The 24,874-nt window shown below is 35.9% G+C and overlaps 1 protein-coding gene across 1 annotated transcript in view; it reads right to left on the bottom strand.

Annotated features, from left to right (window-relative positions):
- LOC103204430 (serine/threonine-protein kinase TNNI3K) overlaps window positions 1–24,874 on the bottom strand; it is a 661,050-nt gene that overhangs the window by 606,039 nt on the left and 30,137 nt on the right. Inside the window, exon 4 of the mRNA XM_042782150.1 lies at window positions 9,828–9,936. Coding sequence (XP_042638084.1) covers window positions 9,828–9,936 — 109 coding nt within the window. The remainder of the gene's footprint in view (window positions 1–9,827; window positions 9,937–24,874) is intronic.

The following is a 24,874-nucleotide window of genomic DNA, read 5'->3' as shown; positions in this document are numbered from 1 at the left end:
AAAAAAAAAAAAAAAAAAAAAATCTCATAACTGGATCAATAAGCAACATCATATAAACAGATAAGACTGAAATTGTCAAGGATTTCATTTTACTTGTATCCACAATCAGTGTGGATGGACACAGCAGTCAAGAAATCAAATGATTTATTATATTGTGCAAATCTGTTGCAAAAGACCTCTTTGAAATGTTAGAAAGCACGCTGTCACCTTAAGGATTAAGGTGCGCCTGACCCAAGCGCATGGTATTTTCAATTGCCTCATATACATGTGAAAGCTAGGAAGACCACAGTGAATAAATGCATTTGATTTGTGGTATTAGTGAAGAATATTAAATACATCATGGACTGCCAAAGAATAAACAAATCTGTCATGGAAAAAGTACAACTAGAATGCTCTTTAGAAGGAAAGACGGCAAGACTGTCTCACATCCTTTGGACATGTTATCAGGAGAGACCAGTCCCTAGAGAAGGATATGTGCTTGTTAAAGTAGAGGGTGAGTGAAAAAGGCAAAGACCCTCAATAAAATGGATTGACACAGTGACTACAACAATGGGCTCAAACGTAGCAAGGATTGTGAGCATGGTATTGAATCACTTGCAGTGGATTGTTTTCTCATAAAGTTAATGTTAGGTTTAAATGAATTAGCACTTATAAACCTTCTATAAATATTAGCTTCAATGTGTGACATTCCTCATCACAAAGTATGTTTCAAGATCTATCCTGAAGTACAATGCCGTCAGTGATATGATAATATCCATATGCCTACATGAAAGACAAGTTAATACTACTATTATTCAAATTTTCACACCAACCACCAAAGCCAAAGATGAGGAAATTGAAGACTTTTATCAACTTCTGCAGTCCAAAATTGACCGAACCTGCAATCAAGATGTGTTGATTATCACACGACTGGAATGCAAAATTTGGAAACAAGAATCACCGGTAGTTGGAAAACTTGGCCTTGGTGGCAGAACTAATGCTGGAGATTGCATAATAGAATTTTGTAAGACCAATGACTTAATTCATTGCAAATACTTTTCTCAACAACACAAATGGTGGCTATACACGCGGACTTTGCCAGATAGAGTACACAGGAATCAGACTGACTACATCTGTGACAAGAGGTGATGGAAAAGCTCAATATCTTCCACCAAAACAAGGCCAGGAGCTGATTGTGAAACAAAACATCAATTGTTCATATGCCAGTTCAACTTGAAGTTGAAGACAATTAAAACAAGTCCACAAGAGCCAAAATATAACCTTGAATATATCCTTCCTGAATTCCTGAATTTAAAGACCATCTAAAGAACAGATTTGATGCATTGAATACCAGTGACTGAAAACCAGAGGAATTGTGGGATGACATCAAGAACACCATCCATGAGGAAAGCCAGAGGTCATTAAAAAGACGAAAAAGGAAGAAAATACCAAAATGGATGTCAGAAGAGATTCTGAAACTTGCCCTTGAGTGGAGAGTAGCTAAAACAAATGGAAGAAATGACAAGATAAAAGAGTTGAACAGAAGATTTTAAAGAGCAGCTAGAGCAGAGGAAGCCAATTACTGTAATGAAATATGCAAAGACCTAGAGTTAGAAAACCAAAAGGGAAGAACATCCTTGGCATTTCTCAAGCTGAAAGAACTGAGGAAAAATTTAAGCCTTGAGTTGCAATATTGAAAGATTCTACGGGCAAAATATTGAATGATGCAGGAAGCATCAAAAGATGATGCAAGGAATACACAGAGTCACTGTACCAAAAAGAACTGGTCAATGTTCATGCATTTCAGGAGATGGCATATGACCAAGAACCAATGGTACTGAAAGAAGAAGTCGAAGCTGCACTGAAGGAAGTGGCAAAGAACAAGCCTCCAGGAATTGACAGAATATCCATTGAGATGTTTCAACAAACAGATGCCCCGCTGGAGGCACTCACTTGGCTATGCCAAGAGATTTAGAAGACAGCTACCTTGCCAAAGATTCATATTTGTACCCATTCCAAAGAAAGGTGATCCCACAGAATGTGGAAATTATCAAACAATATCATTAATATCACATGCAAGTAAATTCTTACTGAAGATTATTCAAAAACAGTTGCAGCAGTATATTGGCAGACAACCTCCAGAAATGCAAGTTGGATTCAGAAGAGGACATGGAATGAAGGTTATCATTTTTGATGTCAGATGGATCTTGGCTGAAAGCAAGGAATACCAGAAAGATGTTTATTGTGTTTTTTAACTATGCAAAAGCATTTGATTGTGTGGATCATAACAAATTATGGGTAACACTGAGAAAAATAGGAATTCCAGAACACTTAATTGTACTCATGAGGAACCTATGCATAGACCAGGGGCCTGTCAGTCAAACAGAACAAGGGGACACTGCATGGCTTAAAATCAAGAAGGTAGTGCATCAGGATTGTATTCTTTCACCATACTTATTAAATCTGCATGCTGAGCAAATAATCCAAGAATCTGGACTATATGAAGAAGAGCAAAGATGCCTCCTTGAGGACTAAGGTACACCTGACACAAGTCATGGTATTTTCAATCACCTCATGCATGTGAAAGCTGGACAATGAATAAGAAAGACCAAAGAAAAGTTAATGATTTTGAAATGTGGTGTTGGTGAAGAATGCTGAAAGTACCATGGACTGCTAAAAGATCTAACAAATCTGCCCTGGAGGAAGTGCAGCTGGAATGCTCCTTGGAAGCAAGAATGGCCAGACTTTGTCTCACCCAATTTGGTCATGTTGTCAGAAGAGACCATTCCCTGGAGAGGGATGTCATGCTTGGTAAGGTGGAGGGTCGATGACAGAGGGGAAGGCCCTCAATGAGATGGATTGACACAGTGGCTGTGGCGATGGGCACAAGTATAGTATGGATCATGGAGCTGGTGAACATCCAGGCAGTGTTTTGTGTGCTGCGCAAAGGGTCAGTATGAGTCAGAGATGACTTGACAACACTTCACAACAACAACATAATAATTATTTTTACTAAAGAATTGATACTGATTTTTCCATTGTTTTGCTTGAGGAAGAGGATAAGAAAGGAGGAAGAGAAAATATAGGCAATGGAGAAGGGTGGACAAAAGAGGGAAGAGGAGTGAAAGATGACAGAAAGAGAGAGATTGAGATCAAGTTCCTTCAGAAGGCTTTTATGAGATATTGCTATAAACTTATTATTCAAGGAAAAATAAGAGGTAGACTGTGTGGTTTTTGGCTTGAATTATTTTGTTGTTATTACTGTTTGTTTTGTTTTGTTGCTAATGGATAAAATGTATTACCCAAATATACCAAATAACACTTTTACTCTATTTTAACTTTATAGGATGACATTTTTGCCCTCAATTTCCTACCTAGGATCTTGATTTTTTTTTTTTTTTTTAATTTCCTTTGTTCGTAGATAAGGTAAGGCTGCAATGTTTCTGAAACTTTCTCTTTTGTGATAGTTAAATTTCATAGTTGTTTATAGTTCTGAAGAAGTAGATATTTGGAAGCTGTTTCATTTGGAGGATGAAATGCAGTTGTGCCCAGAGGATGCTGTAATGGAAAAAGGAAAGGTAATTTCTAGAAAACCTCATTAATTTTTCTTTTTTCTTATCTTTCTTCTTCTGTTTCCTCTAAATAGAAGACATAAATAGTGACTGCTTTCCTATGAAAGAGTACTCTCTGTGGACAATTTTTGTTCACTGATAAAATCTAACCACTTTGAAAGCAACCCCCCCCAAAAGAAAAAAAAAAAAAACAACTCACTGCCATTGAATTAATTCTGACTCATAGTAACCCGTCCTTGGGTTTCCAAGGTGGTATCTCTACAGAAGTAGATTGCCCAGGCTTCCTTCCCTAGAGTGGCTTATGGGTTTGAACCTCCAGGCTTCTGGTTAGCAGTCAAATGCCTTAGGCACTACACCACCAAAGCTCCTCTTTGAAAGCAAGGACTATTATTAATACCCAAAGTATAGCTATTCAATGACAAAACACATTGGAAATGAGAAAATAATAGATTAATTCTGCATTATATTGATAATCATATCAAGACATTAGAAATTATAACTTCTCTCTAGAGTCTCCTCATGGGAGTTCAATATCATATTACTGATTAATTAGGTAAAAAGTGACCTTGACAATTTATCAAAACATAATTAAAGCTAAATGACTTGGAAATATTTTTAAACAAAATAATTTAATTGGAAGACTTTTAAATGTTGCAGATGGAAAGTCATCATATAAGTAGTCAAGAAAAGATTGAAGTTGTCAAGGATTTCATTTTACTTGGATCCACAATCAACACCCATAGAAGCAATAGTCAAGAAAGCAGATGTCATATTGCACTAGGCAAATCTGCTGCAAAAGATCTCTTTAAATGTTAAGAAGCAAAGATATCACTTTGAATACTAAGGTGCACGTAACCCAAGCCTTGGTGTTTTCAATCACCTCAGGCATATCCAAGCTGAGCAATGAATAAGGAAGACAAAGAATTGATGCCTTTGAATTGTGCTGTTGGTGAAGAACATTGATAATACCATGAACTGTGAGAAGAACAAGCAAATATGTCCTAGAAGAAGTGCAACAGGAATGCTCATTGGAAGAGAGAACAGCCTGACTTTGTCTCAGGTTGGTCATGTTGCCAGAAGTGACAATTCCTTGGAGAAGGATATCCTGCTTGGTAAAGTAAAGGGTCAGTTAAAAAGACGAAAACCCTCAAGGCTATGGATAGACACAGAGGCTTCACTGATGGCCTCAAGCATAATGAAAATTGTGAGGACGGTGAAGTATTTCATCCTGTTGCATATAGTGTTGCTTTGAGTCAGAGCCAACTCGACAACACCTAACAACAACAACTAATATATCATTTGATTTCTTGACTGCTGCTTCCATGGACCTTGATTGCAGATCCAATAAGATGAAATGCTTGACAACTTCAATCTTTGCTCCAATTTATCATGATGTTGTATATTTGTCCAGTTATGTGGATTGTAGTTTTCTTTATGCTGAGGGGTAATCCACACTTAAAGATGTAGTCTTTGTTCTTCATTAGTAAATGCTTCAAGTCTTCTTCACTTTCAGCATGCAAAGTTGTGTCATCTGCATATCACAGGATGCTAATAAATCTTCTTCCAATCCTGATTCCCTGTTCTTCATATAGTCTAGTTTCTTGGATTATTTGCCCAGCATGCAATTTTAATAAGTATGGTGAAAGGATACAACCCTGGTACATACATTTTCTGATATTAAATCATGCAGTATCCCCTTGTTCTATCTGAACGACTGCCCCTGGTCTATGTGTAGTTCCTCTCAAGCACAATTAAGTGTTCTGGAATTACCATTCTTTGCAATATTACCCACAATTTGTTATGATCCACACAGTCAAATGCACAGCTGATAAAACACAGGTAAACATCTTTCTGGTATTATCTGCTTTCAGCCAATTTCCATCTGACATCTGCAATCTATCCTTTGTTACATCATATCTTCTTCTGAATCTGGCTAGAATTTCTGTCAGTTTCCTGTCTATTTACTGCTGCAGTCATTTTTAAATTATTTTCAGAAAATTTTTTTTCAAGACCAATGACTTATTCATTAATAAATATCTTTTTTTAACAACATAAACCAAGACTCTACACGTGGACCTTGCCAAATGAATTACACAGCAGTCAAATCAACTACATCTGTGGAAAGAGAAGATAAAGCAGTTCAATATCATCAGTTAAAATAAGGCCCGGGGCCACCCGTAGAACAGTCATCAATTGCTCATAGGCAAGTTCAAGTTGAAGCTGAAAAAAATTTTAAAAAGTCCTTGAGAGCCAAAATATGATTTTGAGTATATGTCACCTGAATTTAGTGACTATCTGAAGAACAGGTTTGACACATAGAATACCAATGACCAAAGGGCAGACGAGTTGTGGAATGACATCAAGGACATCATATATTAAGAAAGCAAAAGGTCATTAAAAAGACAGAAAAGAAAGAAAAGATCAAAATGGGTATCAAAAGATACTCTGAAACTTTCTCTTGAATGGAGCTAAATCAAATGGAAGATATGATGAAGTGAAAGAGCTGAACAGGAAACTTCAAAGGCCAGCTTAAGAAGATAAAGTATTAAAACAAAATGTGCAAAGACCCGAAGTTAGAAAACCAAAAGGGAAGAACATTCTCTGCATTTCTCATGCTGAGAGACAGAAAGAAAAATTTCAGTCCTTTAGTAGCAATGTTAAAGGAGCTCTGGTGGTGCGATGCCTAAGGCATTTGACTGCTAACCAAAAGGTGGGTGGTTCAAACCCACCAGCCACTCCAGAAGGAAGACTGGGCAACCTACTTCTTTAAAAATTTACTGCTTTGGAAACCCAATGGGGTTAGGGAGCCATTATGAGTCTGCTTTGACCCACTGGCAGTCCATGTTTTTCTTTTTCTTTTCTTTTCTTTTTTTTTTTTTTTTTTTTGTGGCAATATTGAAGAATTCAATGGACAATGATGCAGGAAGCATTAAAAGAAGATGGACAGAATATATAGAGTCACTTTGTCAAAAAGAATTAGTCGACATTCCACCATTTCAGGAGGTGTCATATGATCAAGAACCAATGGTATTGAGGAAGAAGTCCAATGTGCACTGAACAACTGGTGAAAACAAGGCTTTAGGAGTTGACAGAATACCCAGTGAGATGTTTGGACAAATGGGTGCAACACTGGAGCCCTCATCTATTTATGCCAAGAAATTTGGAAGACTTGGCCAGCCTACTGGAAGAGATCCCTACTTATCCCCATTTCAAAGAAAGGGATCTAACAGAATGCTATACAAATAGGTGTCACAAATAAATACAAATATAAATAAGGCCAAATAAGACAAAGAAGCTGCCTATCATGAGTATATATACTAGCAGGCAAGACAGAGATGTACATAGGCAAATATATTAAGTGTTTTCATACTGATAAACATAAAGATCAGAAGCAGCACCAAGGAAGTAATTATCAGAAAATGGTACTCCATTCTACCACTTCTGTCTTTCTTTTTCCTTCTGATTTCTCTTTTTTCTCATCTCTTTCTGCCTCTCATCCATTATTTCCACAAATATCCAAAGCTATAAATCAATGCAACTTTATAGATAACATCATCTGGAAAAAGAGTCACAGGTGCCTAGGGCAGAGTTCTGAGAATTATATAATATGAAGGAACATTACAGTCACACTCTTCTCTTTTCTCACACCAAATTATAAATACTAATGTTGCTATGAATTGGTGTAAGCAAGATAATGGTTTAAGTCTTACCGTCTTATTTAAATTTAGTACTATATTGTTCTAAACTATATTGTGGGCAAAAATCTTGCCAAGAAAGTTGTGTAATTGAGCTGACAGAAGAAACCATGTTGCATTATATTGTGGAAACTCTCTTTCAGTGAATGTTGTTGTTGTTATGTGCAGTTGAGTTGACCCTGACTCCGAGGTGGTATCACTATGGAATTAGATTGCCCAACCTTCTTTCCAAGGAGTGGCTGGTAGGTTTGAACCGCCAGCCTTCTGGTTAGCAGTTGAGTGCCTTAGGCGCTATGCTACCAGAGCACCTTTTCAGTGAATAGAAGTAGCATATATAAGGAATTCCATAAGCATAGTGCCTACTTGGCATTTAATTTACATCATTTTGTAAAAAGCCCATGAGGCAGTTATTATCAATCTTATTTTACATACGTAAATGAAACTCATAGAGATTAAGTAATATATCCAGATACATAGCTTATAAATAGAAAGAAACTGAGTTTTAAACTTCATTTGTCTGAAAACAAAACCCTGACACTGGCAGGCATAGATTTCTTACACAATGTAGATAAGAGAGTCGAGGCATTTTTTTTCTTTTTGCCTCCCCTAGATTTTCTTTCCACCATTCTTGCCTACATTCCTTTGTTTACCTATACCTTTTGTCTGGAATATTTTTCATAATTGGTGAATAAATCAAGACCCACAACCTTCTTTTTAGATTTGAAAATCATCTTATTTTTCCATCCATTACAGCACTTGTCATAGTCTGCCTTCTATGAGTATTACTTACACATGTGATTATCCCTTCTACTTGACTATGAACGCTTGGAGGAAGCAGGCTATATGGTAGGAAGAATTCTCTTTGGAGTCAAGCAGACCTCACCAAAAATCACAGTTCCAGCACTTACTGATCACAAGAAGTCACAACGTCTCTAATCATTAGTGCGTTGTCTGCCAGAATTCATGGTAAGGATTAAATGATGCCTTGTATTTAATGTGTCTGGAACAATACCCTGTTTATAGCCAGCACTTAAATTCTGAAATGTAAGCTCCCTGATGCTGATATCTACCTCTCACCCCTAACACTAATCAGTGAAAAGGAGGTCACATTTATTGAGTATAGTGAAAATGTAGGAAGTCAACTACACTAGGGATTATAGAAAGCTGATAGTGCTTATAAGGAAGGAGAAAAATCTACATTCTAAGCCCACTGCCTAATTAAAGGCATATGTCTAATTTAAGCCAGGCTTGATATATTGACAATATTTTCTAAAAGAAAGAAAAGGATTTGGCTCTATAAAGTTGAGGAAAATCTCCTTCTCTAGTTATATTTCATTTCAGCATATTTATCTCTGAGCTAATAAGAGCTAGAGAGCTCATGATTAAGTTTTATATTCACATTTCTTTCTGAACAACAACAAAAAATAGGCATATATAAATCTGCTATACTAAAGTGCCATGAATGTCTCTATAAGAATGTCAAATATTTTCCCACACCTGAGCACGTAATACTATTTGTAAGTCAGCCTGGTGGTATCTCAGTATTGAGTTCATCACCTTGGGCGAAATAACACAGAGAATCAATCATTTCCCAAACCATAAATTAAACACTTGTAAGGGCTTTATTAACTCTACTCACAAATTTCATATAAAATATATTATACATGGATGATTTTATTTGCCTGATATGTGAATTTTATATGTTTATTATATCTGAACTTTTCTGAAAAAATACAATGTCATTTGGTCCTTGCTTTACACATATTTTCTAGGTAAAATAGAGGGAGTTCCTTTTCGCAAATGTATTACATGAGAGACACAAGCTCAAAGTGAACACAGATAATTGGCCTGTATAGAACTTTTCCTCAGTCAGGCAGCTACCTTCACTGACCCTCCAAAATGCATCTCATTTCTCAATGTTAGATTCAATTTCTCCAGAGGGTTGCTTGTGTATATAAGGGTCCTGCCCCCCTTTTTTGAACATTTTGTGTTTTCTGAGGTTGTGACTCTATCCCAGATTAATTTTCTCTTCTTATGATGGAACAAAGCTCACTAAAAGCCTAAGCCAATATTACAAGTTGTTATATGATTGTTCAGGGGCAGAATGATACTCAGTTCCACTAAGGGCCAGCTTTTCAATGTCAAGAGTCTAGAGAGTTTGTTAAAATTAGACGTATCCTAGTAGAGAACAGTGTGGCCAATTTGCTACCATCATTTGGGAAGAAAAGCATTGCTGTTTGTTGCTGATAAGGTTTATAAGAGTAACATAATTTCAGAGAAGATTATTTAGATCGGTAAAGCTTGCATTCAAACATCAGCCTTTAGAGTCCTCTCTTTTCATAAACTTTAGTGATGCATGTTGTATTTTAAGAAAATGAGTTGTTTGCATTTGGAAACTATATACTCAGTCAAGAAGAAATAACTTTGCATTCCAAGGCTTAGAAGATAACTGATTATGTCTGAGGTTATATAGGTGATTATTATTATTTTTTGTCTTTAAAAGAGGTACATCTAAAAACAGGATGAATAATGAAGACACTTTAGGGTTACATATACAATGAAATAACTCTGACAACTTTACCCAAATATATGCCTCAGTTCTGTAAGTTCCTTTTCCTTGATGTGTAGGTCATCATCTAATCTTTCTATTATCATAACATAAGATTCACTGACTTTTTTCTTCCATTCATCTGCCAAAGAAGAATAAATGGAATTTATTCATAGCAGAGTTTTGCAAGATGTAGACACAGATCATAACATTCAAGTAATCAAAAGTCTGCCTTTTATTTTGAACTCTACAATACTTAAATTACTGATTGTGAGTATAAAATGTAAATATTTATATTTAAAATGCTATCATATTGAAATGTAGTAATTAAGAACCCATTTGATGCTGGATAATATATTTACATAGAAGAATATATTTGGCTTATTTCATTTTATTTTGTTGATTTTTAATTATAGCAATCTTTAGTGGCTAGACAGAGTTTTTAATGTTTAAATACTAGATACTTAGGATACAATTCTAAGATCTTTATATTCAGATGTATTAAAAAAAATTAACACTATACCAAGAGACAAATATAATTTTTTTAAAAAATAGTTTTCTGTAGTTCTGTCAGAAAAAAAAAAAAAAGAACTTAGATCAGGTAATCTTCACAGCACTTTCACATAATATGCTGTCTTATCCTGTGTGTAAAAATTAAGACATATACCAAAAAAAGTTAGCTATCTGTAACTGTAATTGAATCATATTGCATTTAAAGAAATAAGAATAATTACCAGTACAAGTTTGAGTAGGTCTAGATTTATAATTCCCCATTTGGTAGAAGTTTCTTCTTCCCCTTGTCCTCTCTTCAGGTTACAGAATTTCATGTACAAGTGTAGTGACAGTCCAGTTGAAAAATTCTTTGATAGTTGGGCTAAAAATAAGCTGAGTGCCAAATGGAATGTCATGCAACAATGACAAAGAACAAGAGTGTGTGCTTTCAAGGGTAAAATCATAAAGGGAACTAATCAGTCTCTTTAAAAGGGATGTATCAAAAATAAGTAGTAAATGTTTCAATAGGATTATTTGCTTCCATCAATTGATCACCTACTCATTCATACCTTCATGAGTCATTTCTTTAATAGATAAATGTAGAAATGGGTTCAGTTACATCTGAGGTTCATAAAAGAACTATACAAGCTACCTAGATCTTTCAGGAGCCAATGTAACAGAAGATGGAAAAGAGTAACTGTTGGTAGAATTTGTCTATACAAATAGTGGAAACCTACATCATATAGAGTGCTACCAATAGAAATAATGTAAATTTTCCCTACTTAATGACTACAAATTTATGTTTATGAGAAGATATTCTCAATATATAACAAGGATTTCTTTAGACCATTGTGCTTATTTTTGCCATAAGGATCACAGACAAGAATCCAAGACAATAAGTTTTATAAATACAAATTCATAAAACAATAATGACCAGAACAGTAAGAAAAATAAGAATTAAGATTATGTGATTGCTGTGTGTCAGACACTATTCTAAGTGCTTTATATACATTTTGTCATTTGTGATTTATACAGACCTGAAAGGTAGATATTATCCCCAGGTCCTAGATGAGAAATTCAGACTTGCTAGTAGGTGGCAGAATTTAGAATCAATTCCAGGCATACATGACTCTAAAGTCCAAGCAGATGTTATTTTTCTGCCCATAATTCCTCTGGCACTCACATTCCATTTACTTCATGGGACATTTCTTTTTATATATGCAATTTAATTTGATCCACTGAACAATGGGATAATATGGAAATTCCAGAAAGAAATGTTATCTGACTTTTAACTTTATATTTCCTTTGGATGATCTTACTATCCCTAAAACATAAATTTCAGCCTTCAAATTCATCTCCAGAGGCTATAGTTTTAATATAACATATATATTTCATATTTATATGTTGTTCTCGGAAGGAAGGTTGGGCAATCCTACTTCCGTAGTGATACTGCCTCGGAAACCCAAGGAGGGGTCGCTATGAGTCAGGGCTGACTCGACGGCACATAACAACAACAACAACATGTTGTTCAAAAACTGTCTTCTTTTTGAAGCAAATGCTCAGTTGAATTCATAGTCCTTATACATTTTTCTCAACAAAAATAACCTTAAGTGTCAGATGGAGGACTTCCATACTGATTTGACATAGTTGGAGAAGTAGGTATCTTGTTTCATTGTCATCTCTGTCCTCCCCTGGAATTTGGATGATATAGTTCTTATTATATGCTCTTTATCACTACATGTTGCCATGACTGTTGATGTCTGCCATCCTTTGGGTGCCTCTTGTTACATGGTCCACGCATTCTGCATTCTCCTTGTTTGAAAGTCAGACACCTTCAGTCACATCTGCATGCCCATTGGCCTAGGTACCTGACTTCCTCTGTGCTTCTCTGAGCTGAAGACCACACTAGGTAACAGTCTTCTCTAAGAGGCTTACAGTTTCCCTGGGAGCTTTGATGGCATAATGTCTAAGGGATGTGACTGAAGGTTGGTGGTTCAAACCCATGAGCCACTCCACAGAAGGAAGACTGGGCAATCTACTTCCTTAAATATTAACCACCTTGGAAACCCAAAGGGGATTGCTCTGAAGCAGAATCAACTTAAGGGCAGTGAGTTTGGGTTTTGGTTTTGTTATACCCTGAGAAGTAATACACAAATTCTCTCTTCTCTCAGATTTCAGTAAAAGAAGCTGTGATTTCTAAACCTTGAACTCTAGAGGAACAGGGAGAGGAGGCAAGGCTTTAAGCCTTCTTCAAGACATTTAATAGGTCTGTTTTTCATGATCTCCTTTCTTACTTCTCTCTAAGGGGGAAAAGATCCTCTGTGTGTGTGTGTGTGTGTGTGTATCTCTTCAACCATTAAAGAAAAACTGGCTCCTATAATATCTTGCAAGGAGCTATGGCAGTGCAGTGGTTAAAACACTCAGCTGCTAACCAAAATTCAACAGGTCAAACCCATCAGCCATTCTGCAGGAGAGAGATTACCGTACTCTGCTTCCATAAAGGTTACAGCCTTGGAAACCCTATGGGACAGTTCTACTCTGTCCTGTAGGGTTGTTATGAGTCAGAAACAACTTGATATCAGTGAGTTTGGTTTTGGTTTGGTACAATATCTTGCATTGTCTTTCCAATTTCCTGTTTGAAACATCAATTTGACATACTGCTTTTAGGACTTTTCTTTCTGATTATCAAAATCTTTTTCTTTTGTCAAAAAGGGCTCTTATAAATGAAAGCTTTGGCTTTCAAAGCTACTATTCCTGTTATGGGTTTGAAAGTCCCATGATTATTTTAAAAAGAAATGATATCAGTAATAAATTTCACTGGAAAAAGTGGGAAGGTAACAACATAAAAAATGAAGGAAACCATAATACCAAACCTACTTCCATTGAGTCAAATCTGACTCATAACAACCCTATTGGACAGAGTAGAACTGCCCCATAGAGTTTCAAAGGCTGTAAATCTTTCTGGAAGCAGACTGCCTTCATCTTTCTCCTGTTAAGTGGTTGGTGGGTTCAAACAGCTGACATTTTAACTAGCATTCAAATGCTTTAACCACTATGCCACCAGAGTTCCTTATAATACTAATAATAACCTAAAATATTAAATATTGCTACACAAAAAGAGGGAGCTCTGCTAACATAGTGCCTAAGGCACTTGACTGCTAACCAGAAGGCTGGCGGTTCAAACCTACCAGCCACTCCTCGGAAGGAAGATGGGGCAATCTACTGCTGTAGTGATACTGCCTTGGAAACCCAAGGAGGGGTTGCTATGAGTCAGGTCCAACTTGACAGGACATAACAACAACAACAACACAACAATTTCTTAGTTCTTCAGGGACACTTTTAAGAATATTATTCTGGGTAATGGGTTAAGGGCCGTGAAGTACCTCCTGAATATCTGCAGGAAGGAGAGGAAAAGGCTGAAATGAAGTAAAGGATCCAGTTGACACACCTCCTTCTCTGTCGTAAAGGATGCTGAAGGGAATCTTTACATAGAATTATTTCCCTCAATACATAGAATATCTTCCCCACTACTCATACATTTCTATAAAAACTACTTTCTACCTAGAGTTGATCACTTGTTCTAGAATGAACTCTGCTCTTTCCCAGCACTGAGACTCTCATAAGCACAGAAAACATGTTATATCATCTATTGTAGGTAAAATAAAACTTGATTACAAAAGTGGTAATCTTCTCCAACTTGAGTGAGAACAGATACCACCTGAGGAGTTTTGTAAAGAAAATAGAAACCTGGCCTTCATTCCCTGAATTTCTCATTTGGTAGATCAGGATTAGGGCCAAAGAAAATCAATTATAACAAGCATTCCTGAAGATTCTAATATAAATGCTACTTGGAACATACTACATTATTATTTATTTGTTGTGATTTGCATGAAAGTTCAGAAGCACTATGTTAAGTATGCTTAAAGTGAGATACCTAGTTATCTAAAGACTTTTGAGTTTTTGATTTCCAAGTAAGGAGAAAAAAAAAAACAGAAGGGAGAAGTGAAGAGCAATGAAAGATTATCTCATATTCTCAATTCTATTCTGTGGCAATCATTGAGGCAATAGACATCTTGGCTATGCATGTTATTTTGTATTTTGTATGCATGTATGCATGTATCTCGTATTTTTAAAAGTCATTAATGAGACCATTTGCATTTTTCAAGAAAATTTTCTAACTTATAAGGACAAAGTGTCTCTAAGGAATATGTGACTAATATATTTTTTTTCTTTTTCCTTTTACACTTGGTTGTTTTCATTTGTTCAAAATGTCAAGACATATTTATTAATTACATTATTTCTTCACCTTTTCCTTTTGACCAACCTTCATGATCCATTGAATTGCTCGACACTAACAATGATTATGCCTTTATATTTTCATCTGATTTATCAGACTACTTCTGCACATACATAACAAAAAACAACAACTCACTGCTGTCAAGTCAGATCCAACTCATAGCAACTGCTCCTTGGGTTTCTGAGGCAGTACCACTACAGAAGTAGATTGCCAAGCCTTCCTTCTAAGGAGTGTCTGGTGGGTTTGAACTGCCAGCCTTCTTGTTAGCAGTTAAGTGCCTTAAGCACTACAATATGTGCTAATACTCCTCGAATGAGCTTATTTACGTTCTTTCTGAATTCCCTTATTTTGGGTTCATATGACTTATTTATCCCAATCTTCACTTGTGTGTGTGCTATTTATCTTTTTATACTAGTTTCTTCATAAATATTTACAGGGATAGCTTCAAAGTGAAAAAGAAAAAAAAATGACCTTGACACATCTACCTTCATGATTCCAATAGAGAGAATATAAAGGACATGTAACCCATGAATCAAATTGATGCACCTGAAACAATTCTTATCATAGTCAGGAGGAGTGTGAATTCATTTATTCAATTACCCTAGGTAATTCTTTCATTGTATATAAGATGTTATTAATATGTTCCCAAGTTCTGGAGAAGCTCTGATTTTTGATGTGCTCATCTTATTGAAAATTAATTTAAGAGAATCATTATTTTAAACATAATTCACCAGAATTTCTAATTACATATATTCTGCTTTTTTCCTCCTTTTAAAAACCATTAAATGATTTCTATTGAAACAAAGTTCTTTAGAAGAGAAATTGAGCATTGTCTGAGATGCCAACATCTACTCAGGTTTATAAAATTATTTAATTATTTTAAGGTTATATATATACATGGGGGCTCTGGTAGTGTAGTGACTAAGGCACTTGATTGCTAATCAGAAGTCTGGTGGTTCAAATCCACCAGCCACTCCTCAGAAGGAAGGTTGGGCAATCTACTTTTGTAGTGATACTGCCTTGGAAACCCAAACAAGGGTTGCTATGAGTCGGATCTGACTCAGTGGCAGTGGGTTTGTTTTTTTTTTTTTGTTTTTATAATCATAGTTGATAAGATAATATCCATACACCTATAAGGAAGACCAGTTAATACTACTATTATTCAAATTTATGTACCAACCACCAACATTAAAGATGAGGAAATTGAAGATTTTTACCAATTTCTGCAGTCTGAAATTGACTGAACATGCAATCAAGATGTGTTAATTATCACTGGTGATTGGAATGCAAAAGTTGGAAGCAAAAAGGAATCACCAGTAGTTGGAAAATTTGGTCTTGGTGATAGAAATAACATTGGAGATCACATGATAGAATTTTGCAAAACCAACAACATATTCATTGCAAATACCTTTTTTCAACAACACAAACTGTGGCTATACATGTGGATTTCACAAGACAGAGTACACAGGAATCAGATTGACTAGATCTATGGCAAGCAGGGATGGAGAAGCTCAATATCTTCAGTCAAAACAAGGCCAGGAGCTATTTGTGGAATAGATCATCAAATGCTCATATGCAAGTTCAAGTTGAAGTTGAGGACAATTAAAGAAGTCTGCAAGAGCCAAAATATGACCTTGCTTATATCCCTTCTGAATTTAGAGACCATGTAAAGAATAAATTTGATGCATTGAGCACCAGTGACTGAAAACCAGAGGAATTGTGGATGACATCAAGAACATCATCTATGAAGAAAGCAAAAGGTCATTAAAAAGACAGGAAAGGAAGAAAAGACCAAAATGTATGTCTAAAGAGACTCCGAAACTTGTGCTTGAATGGAGAGTAGCTAAAGCAAATAGAAGAAATGACAAGATAAAAGAGCTGAACAGAAGGTTTCAAAGAGCTGCCCGAGAAGACAAAGTCAATTATTATAATGAAACATGCAAAGACGTGGAGTTAGAAAACCAAAAGTGAAGAATGCATTTGACATTTCTTAAGCTGAAAGAGCTGAGGAAAAAATTAAGCCTCAAGTTGCAATACTGAAAGATTCTATGGGCAGTATATTGAATGATGCAGAAAACATCAAAAGAGCATGGAAGAAATACACAGAGTCACTATACCAAAAAGAATTGATCAAGGTTTATCCCTTTCAGGAGGCGGCATATGATCAAGGACCACTGATATTGAAGGAAGAAGTCAAAAGTGCACTGAAGGAATTGGCAAAAAACAAGGCTCCAGGAGTACTGAAAGGACCACAGACTGCTAAAAAAAACCTAACAAATCTATCCTGGAAGAAGTGCAGTCGGAATGCTCTTTGGAAACGAGAATGGCCAGAGTTCGTTTCACCTACCTTGGTTATTGTGATAGTTGGGGTTGTGTGCCAACTTTTCTGGACCATGAGTCTGAGTGGTTTAAGCAGTTGTGGTGTGGCTATTTTCATGATGAGATGAGATGTGTATATTTTGAGCAGCCAATCCATTGAAAGGGAGTTGCCCTAGAGATGTAGCCTACTTCCAATATATACATGGGCATCCTGGGAAAAAGACAGACTCTTTGGTGGATCCAGATCCTGTTGTACTGCCTACAACTGTCTGTGAGTGAACAGTCCCCCATTCGGCCTGGTGATGTTGGATTTGTCATCCACTGAGTCAACAGCTGGTATACTGTCTGCCAACCTTCAGCTCATCAGCTCCTGCAGCTACATGAGTCGGGAAAAGCCTCCAGCTCGACATTTGATCCAGGAACTTGGGACTTGCCAGCTTCAGTGTGTGAGCCATTTTCCCAAGGTAATTTTCTCTCTCTCTATATATAGATAAGCTTTACTGGTTTTGCTTCTCTAGAGAACCCAGGCTAACTCAGTCATGTTGTCAGAAGGGACCATTCCCTGGAGAAGGATATCATGCTTGCTAAAGTGGAGGGTCAACAAAAGAGGGGAAGGCCCTCATCAAGATGGATTGATACAGTGGCTGCAATGATGGGCTCAGGTATAGCAGGGATCATGAGGCTGGCAAAGGACTGGGCAGTGTTTCATTTTCTTTTATGTAAGGTCACTATGAGTTGGAGACAACTCAACAACCTAACAACAGCAACATAATCATAGTTAAATTATTAATTCATTCTCTACTTTTCTCTATAAGCAGGTTGATGGTCATTTCATCTATAGAGTCTGGACAGTTACTAATTCACAAAATCCATTTGAGATGATTTATCAGGGTAGCATCCCTTATCGGATGTCTATCAAGGGTGGCTACTACTACCTTTTTGTGTTTCTTTTTGATGGCCAAACAGATTTATATTTGTAAGTGTTTTTGGTACATATATGTTTTATTGCCTGCTTATATATATGTGTGTGTGTATATATATAAAGGCAAGAAAATAAAACAAACTGAAGCACTCTAAGTACTACTCTAAGTTAACCCGATATGAATGTAACACCTACTTTTACAGCTATCACAGAAGATAGAATTAACTTGTTTCTCTTGCAAGACTGTGAGAAACTTGAGAGCAGGGACTATGTCTTATGTTTGCATTTCCAACAGCCTAGCACAGTGCCTGTCACATATAGATATAAATTGAATTGTTTTGGATTGAATCGAATTGAACTAAACTGAACCAAACTGAATTGGATTGAATGAATTGAGTTGACTGGAATCAGTAAGGGAAATATTTCTAGTGTCTAGAAAAGAGGTGAAGTGAATATAGATGGAGCTATTACCAATTAAGCAAACTAAATACTACATACAGCATTTTAAACTTCCATTCAAGGATAATTCAAACAATTTTTAATCACTTTATTTTCTTCATCTTCTTTCTAAGTAATGTCTAACCTCTTAAGAAGTTTTTTGCATTGTTTGGAATTACCGGCACTTGTCGTTTATACAGAGTATTTGGTGCTGTAGCAATTATTTACAAATCAGACACTCTGGGAGCTTTTAAAATCATTATCAATTAAATCAGTAGCTTCTGGGGTTAAGTCCAAAACCCATTGCCATTTAGTAGATTTTGATCATAGCAACCCTGTAGGACAGAGTAGAACTGCCCCACGGGTTTCCAAGGCTGTAATCTGTATGGAAGCAGATTGCCACATCTTTTTGCCACTGATGGTGGGTTTGAACTAATGACCTTTCAGTTAGCAGCTAAGTACCTAATCACCATGGGGTTAGGCCTTGGATTAGGGAAAAACTAAACCACAAAGGTAAATTGGATGCAGCTTCTCCCTAAAAGAAGTACAAGGCAGTATCTCTAATTGGGGAGGTGGGGAGGCTCTGGAATTAGAAAGTATAACATACTCCATAAAGTAGCCTTCAATAAGCATAAAATTTGTGCAAAAAAAAAAAAAAAGATATGTAAATTAGAAAGAGAAAAGGGTTATATTGCACTGACTATAGAAGAATATTTGAACATAGCATGACTTAAAACAAGCCTTGCTACTTGTGGAGTTTTAAAAACCTTAGAAAGAACAGAAATAATTATTTAATCTCTACCATATGAAAAATTGAGAGCTTAGACATAATTGAGATCATTATATCTCTTCAGAGGATTCAGAGAAATTATTAAGATGATGTTCATTAAAATCTCTATTATTGCTTTACAGAGTAAAACAAATTAAACAAAACTGACAGGACTAAAGTAATTTACCCTTCATCTTGGATTCTTTTTTTTCTGAGACTAACAATTGTTAGGCAAAGTCATAAATACTAGACATGAGAGAGGAATTACAGTGGCAAAAATAAGTGGAAAATATGAACAGGAAAGATAAGGGTTTCAACCAGAAAAGAGTCAATCCAAGATTCCACAGGTAATCTAAGAAAAGTCATAGTTACCAAAGAAGAGAAACACCAAGGGAGGATTGCTTTCTCCTTTGGCCAGTGTTCTGTAAGTGAGAAGAATATGTAAATTATACATGAATTCACTGTACATTGTGCAAGAAAGACATGGAGTAAAGTGAGTTGTTGAAACAGAGGTATCATTTTATAAAGAGAAACATAAAACTTTTACTTGTAAGCCTATTGAGATTACCTTTGAAATATAGTGTTCAATGCTGAATACCTATCTAATTATCATGAAAGAAAGAAAAATCAAAGACAGACAATTTTTCTTTGAAACAGAGAAGTATATAATAAGATATATTTGTCCCAGCTAAATAGATAATTATATATATTCTCTAAATGCTCCTTTATTAATTCCATTAACTTTTCCTAGTTATCATAATCATAATAGGCAGTACATTTTCACCTATATAGAAAGTATCATTATTTTTTTCAATTTGCCAAAAGCTTTCTAGTATATTCTGTCAACCTGTCCAGCTTCATATTGCCCAGTGGCCCTTGGGGTTCATGTATCTTGACTTTTCATTTCATGCAATCACAATCAGTTAATGGGGGATCTGGGAACAGGGTTAAAATGCTCTCCAATTTTTATACTTTGTCCTTTGTTGAGCCTTAAACTTTACTAGAAAATTCTACTTGTTTTTATTCACTGAAAACTTTGGAGATTCTTTTATTTCTTTAGTTAATGTCTGATTATGGGCTATAAAATACACATTTATGTAAGTATTCTTGTTGTTGCTAGTGTTATTCCTCTACTAGGAATCATAAAAGAAAGAGTTTATGCAGTGTAGCTAACTATATAAACATGTTCTTTGGCTCTTTGCATTAGATTTATGTAATAATGTCACATGTGATGCCATTTCTACATAAAAAAGCCACCTACATAGCAAATTTTTAGTTCAATACAGATGATGATAAAAAGTCTTGTCAAGATGAAAGTAACTATTAACATGTAAACAAAAACATTTCCTAGAAATATGCATTTTAAATAAAGTATAGATTATAGTCTTAAATATTGAAGTTTTGAAATCCAAACAACTTTTTTTTTCAGGTCCAAAGTAAGTAAGTTCTGGTGCAAAATGTGTAGTATGTTAATTAATTTGAGTACTTTCTCTTTTCTAGTTCTCTCTTGCTTTAATTTTACACAGTTGAATATGAGCTGCTTAAAGTTAAGCAAAGTATCACACAAATTACCTCTTTCTCTTAAAACTTAGTATTTACAAAGAAGTGATCTATGGAAAAACACTGGATTTTTTTTTTTTTTTGCTTTTTGCTTTCCTTATTCCTTACTTTTCATCACAGTCTATAGTCAACTTTGTCATTTGGTAGCCAAATACTGGGATTGTTATCTGTACTACAAAACACACATACACACACACACACACACACACACACACCTACCTTTCTTTCTTCTTCTCTGGAAAAGATTATTGATTGTAGTTTTGGTCACAATTATAATTTCTAAGGAGGTAACTGAGCATTTTTGTAAAGTTTGTAAATTAACCTGAAAGTTAGACATTTTACCAATTCACTCTTTATTTCAAACACTACAGTTCATAACAGGTTTCTTTTAAATCTATGCACTAAGCACTCTCCTTCCAATCTTCATAAATGCTCTCCCTGATATTGAAATACTATCACCTGCTCACCCTGTCTTCCCCTATCCCACACAAAAAGATACAAACACAAAGACTAATTCTTACTCTTGTTTCAAATTTCAGTTTAAACCTTACTTTCCTGAGAGGCCTTTCCTGATCACATAGGTTTTGTTAGTTCTCTCTGCTGATTGTTCCTATGACATCCTGTAATTTGCTTATTGTGACTCTGTTGTTGTTGTTGTTATTTGCCATCAAGTCGGCCTGACTCACAGCGACCCCCTCCTTGGGTTTCCGAGGCAGTATCACTATGGAAGTAGGAATGCCCAACCTTCCTTCCCTCTGTTGTGACTCTAGAAACAAATTATTGCAATGACTTTTTGTATTTCTTGTCATCTAATAGACTGGAAAGGAGCTCTGGTGGTACAGTAATACATCATTTGGCTGCTATCCAGAAAGTTGGCAATTCAAACCCCCAAGGTGCTCTGTGGGAAGATTGGGCAATCTACTTTCAGAAAGATGAACAGCCTTGGAAACCTGAGCTCGGTCGCTATGACTTGGAATTGACTCCATGGCGGTGGGATTGGTTTTGATTTTAGTAGACTGGAAGATCCCTGAGACCAAGTACTGAAGTATTCCCATGCTTAACAAAGTACCTGGCCTTTAATTAACTTTCAATGTATGTGTAATAAACTGAAGTCAGATAGGGAGTAACAGTAGTCTATTTTCTTTATCCATTCTAAGTAATGACCTTATTTTTACAAGGGAATTATGGGAACTATCTAGATTAATTTGTCATTTCAAAAAAAAAAAAAAAATGTTAACTGTACCTGGGCTACCCTGTTTTTTTCTTACATGTACTCTGACTTCCTCTGTAAAAGATTTGAAGTAGTTCACCATCTCTGTAGCAGGAAATATGCTAGATCTGGATTGTCTACCTGTCTTATAGTTTCTTTGTCATGGACTAAAAGGGTTCAGGGTCTACATGTCTACCTTCTCTTCCTTTCTTTTTTTCCCCCTCCTCAACTTGACATTTCCATGCTCTCCTCCATTATAAAATTATCCCATCTACTAATACCAGCCCTTCTACTAATAAAAATATACTATACCTAGGGAAAAGGTTGGAAATCAAATTAACAGAATAATAAAGAATGTAACAGATGCTTCATAGAAAAAAGAATAATAGATTATTTTTGAAATGCTGAATAAAATGACAATCACTAAAACACTGAAGAAAAACAATAAGGGAATATACCCAAGCCAAATTTTTTAGATAAACCTTGACCCAGAGAAATAAGTGAAATATGGAATCTTTTTTTTTTTCCCCCTGAGACATTTGCCAAAAGGATGCATTTGGGCTTAGGTTCCAAGGAATGGCAGGATAGCCCAGGGGTTCAGGATAGAGAATCCTTGAGGGGATCTTTTGTGACATTAAGCTAGAACAACCTCCTACCTGCCACCCCTTACCCTATTCCAAAATATGCCGTCATGCAAGGATCAACTACAAGTTACTCTGCCAACCTACATCTTAAACCAAAGGAATTGGTAGAAAAGGCTACTTTGGTGTTGAGCAGAGTGTGAAAAATATATAAAAATAAAAGAAAGTCTGTGATACATTTGGGGCACAAAAGTGCTTACTATAGACTTGTCCCCTGGATATGCAAAGCCTGATGAGCCAGGGAAACTTAAGTCTTGAATTAAGTTGGAAGTAGTTCCCAATTGATAATGACTCTGTAGCCTCCTGGCAGAAGCAAATGCAAAGCCTCTGGAGGTGGGCCCATTTATCCTAGGCCAAGGGGAACTTCTACAGATAGCTTTTCAAAGACAATGGCCTGCAAAGAAAATTAATCAGACACACAAGAAAGCACAGCAACTGAAGATGAAAAGCAAGGATCACAAGCCAACCCACACTGGTTTCAACTAATGGAATTATCTGGCATAGTTTACAAAATAACTGTGCTTAACCACATTTAAAGCAGAGGTGGGGAGACAACAATCATAAAAACATGTGCAGAGAACAGGAAACTCTAGAAAGAAATTTAGATTTAAATGAAAGAACAACTATGAATTAAGAAAATTAAAATAAAATAAAAATTATTTTATCTCAACCAAAATATGTTCAAGAAAAATTTTCAATGATTAAATATTCATTTTAAATTCACATCTGTGACTTCAGTCTGAAAACACACATACACATACACAAGTATGCACTCACAAGGAAATATATTGATCAACAATTCTATTCAGTGTTCTTATTTAGAATTTTTAGAGACCTAAGGAAATTATTAAAAAATCATCTTTGTAAAGATTAACTCTCTCCTTTCTCATATGACAGTCATTATTGCTAAGCTCCTCTTATTTCAAATTCTTAATATTTCAAGGCTGCCCCTTTGGTGGTACAAATGGCAACACAATTGGCCTCTAACCAAAAAGCTAGAAGTTTGAGTCTATGCAGAGGTGTTATGAAAGAAAGGTCTGGCAATCTACTTCTGAAAATAGTCATTGAAAACTCTACAGAGCACAACTTTCCTCTGACACACAAGGGGTCTCCATGAGTCAGAAACAACTTGATAGCAACTGTTAGTATTTTAGAGACTGCTGTGGAGTAAGTAAATTAATTCTTTTGTTAGTAATTCTCAAATACACATGGAATCAAGACTCAACCCAAAATATAGTATCATTGGACACCTGTTATTCCCTGATTCCTTTCTTAAACAAATTTATTAGGAGTCCCTACTATGATGACGGCATATTTTGTGCATTTCTTGGAATAAATAATGTACAGAAATCATTCAAATGCATATTTAGTGAGAAGCCATCTGGCTTCATGTGAATTTATAAATATTTTAGCTTGCTCGGCTAGTCAAAAGTAAAATCTGGCACTAGGGATTATCATGCAGATTTATAAACAACAACAACAACAAAAATGCTTCCATAAATCAGTGATTGACACATACACTAAAATGGTTTCTTTCATCATGGATTGAGTCCACTTAAATACATGCAATATTACATGCTTAGTTTGGAAGACAACTTAATTATTAAACATAAAATACTTTGTTAAAACATTTTGATATAATAAGAGAATCATGGTATTGGCTCTGGAATTTATAGGTTATTCTGGTGGACAATGCTTATGGCATCCAAATCCTTTGCCAATGAAGGGCTTGTTACCCTAAATGTTGGGAATGCTGTCAGTAGACAGCCTTTAGCAGTTTGTCCTATTCAGGTGTTGCCTCAGTGCAGAGAGCTATCTTGCTTAAGGTCATTCGCCTTCCCAGGATCCCTATGTTCAGTAACGATTGATGTGAGGACACAGATCTTGGCCACCCAGGTCTAAGGAAAACAATCCAATTTCAGCACCAGAACTCTTCCTGAAATCAGCCAATCAAAGCTATTGTTGGGCCTTCGTCACAGTTTGTCTTTTCCTTCTGCTCAATCTTGCTTATGTCCCATTTCTTCCACAAGCATTCTTTAAGAAATATTCTGCACTATAAACTCTATCTCAGGTTTGGCTATCAAGCAAATTCAACCTGAAGCACTTATCTAATTCTCTCCCTAACATAAAACAAGAACTTCTTGGGAAAATCTCTTAGAATATTTCCTTCCAGTCACTTTGTTTAAACGCTTCTAGTATTGTTGCTAAACACTATCATTGTGGCATATTAGGTAAATTCTGTTGTTGTTGTTGTTGTTAAGTGCCTTTGAGTCGTTTCCAACTCATAGTGACCCCATGTACAGCAGAACAAAACACTGCCCGATCCCGCGCCAACCCCACAATCCCTGCTATACTTGAGCCCATCATTGCAGCCACCATGTCAATCCATCTCGTTGAAGGCCTCCCCCTCTTTCGTCGACCCTCCATCCTAC

This window comes from Orycteropus afer, unplaced genomic scaffold, assembly GCF_000298275.1.
Source record: "Orycteropus afer afer isolate SDZICR_OR568_19922 unplaced genomic scaffold, OryAfe1.0 scaffold00248, whole genome shotgun sequence".
Taxonomy (NCBI): Eukaryota; Metazoa; Chordata; class Mammalia; order Tubulidentata; family Orycteropodidae; genus Orycteropus; species Orycteropus afer.
This window is presented reverse-complemented; position numbering and strand designations above follow the sequence as displayed.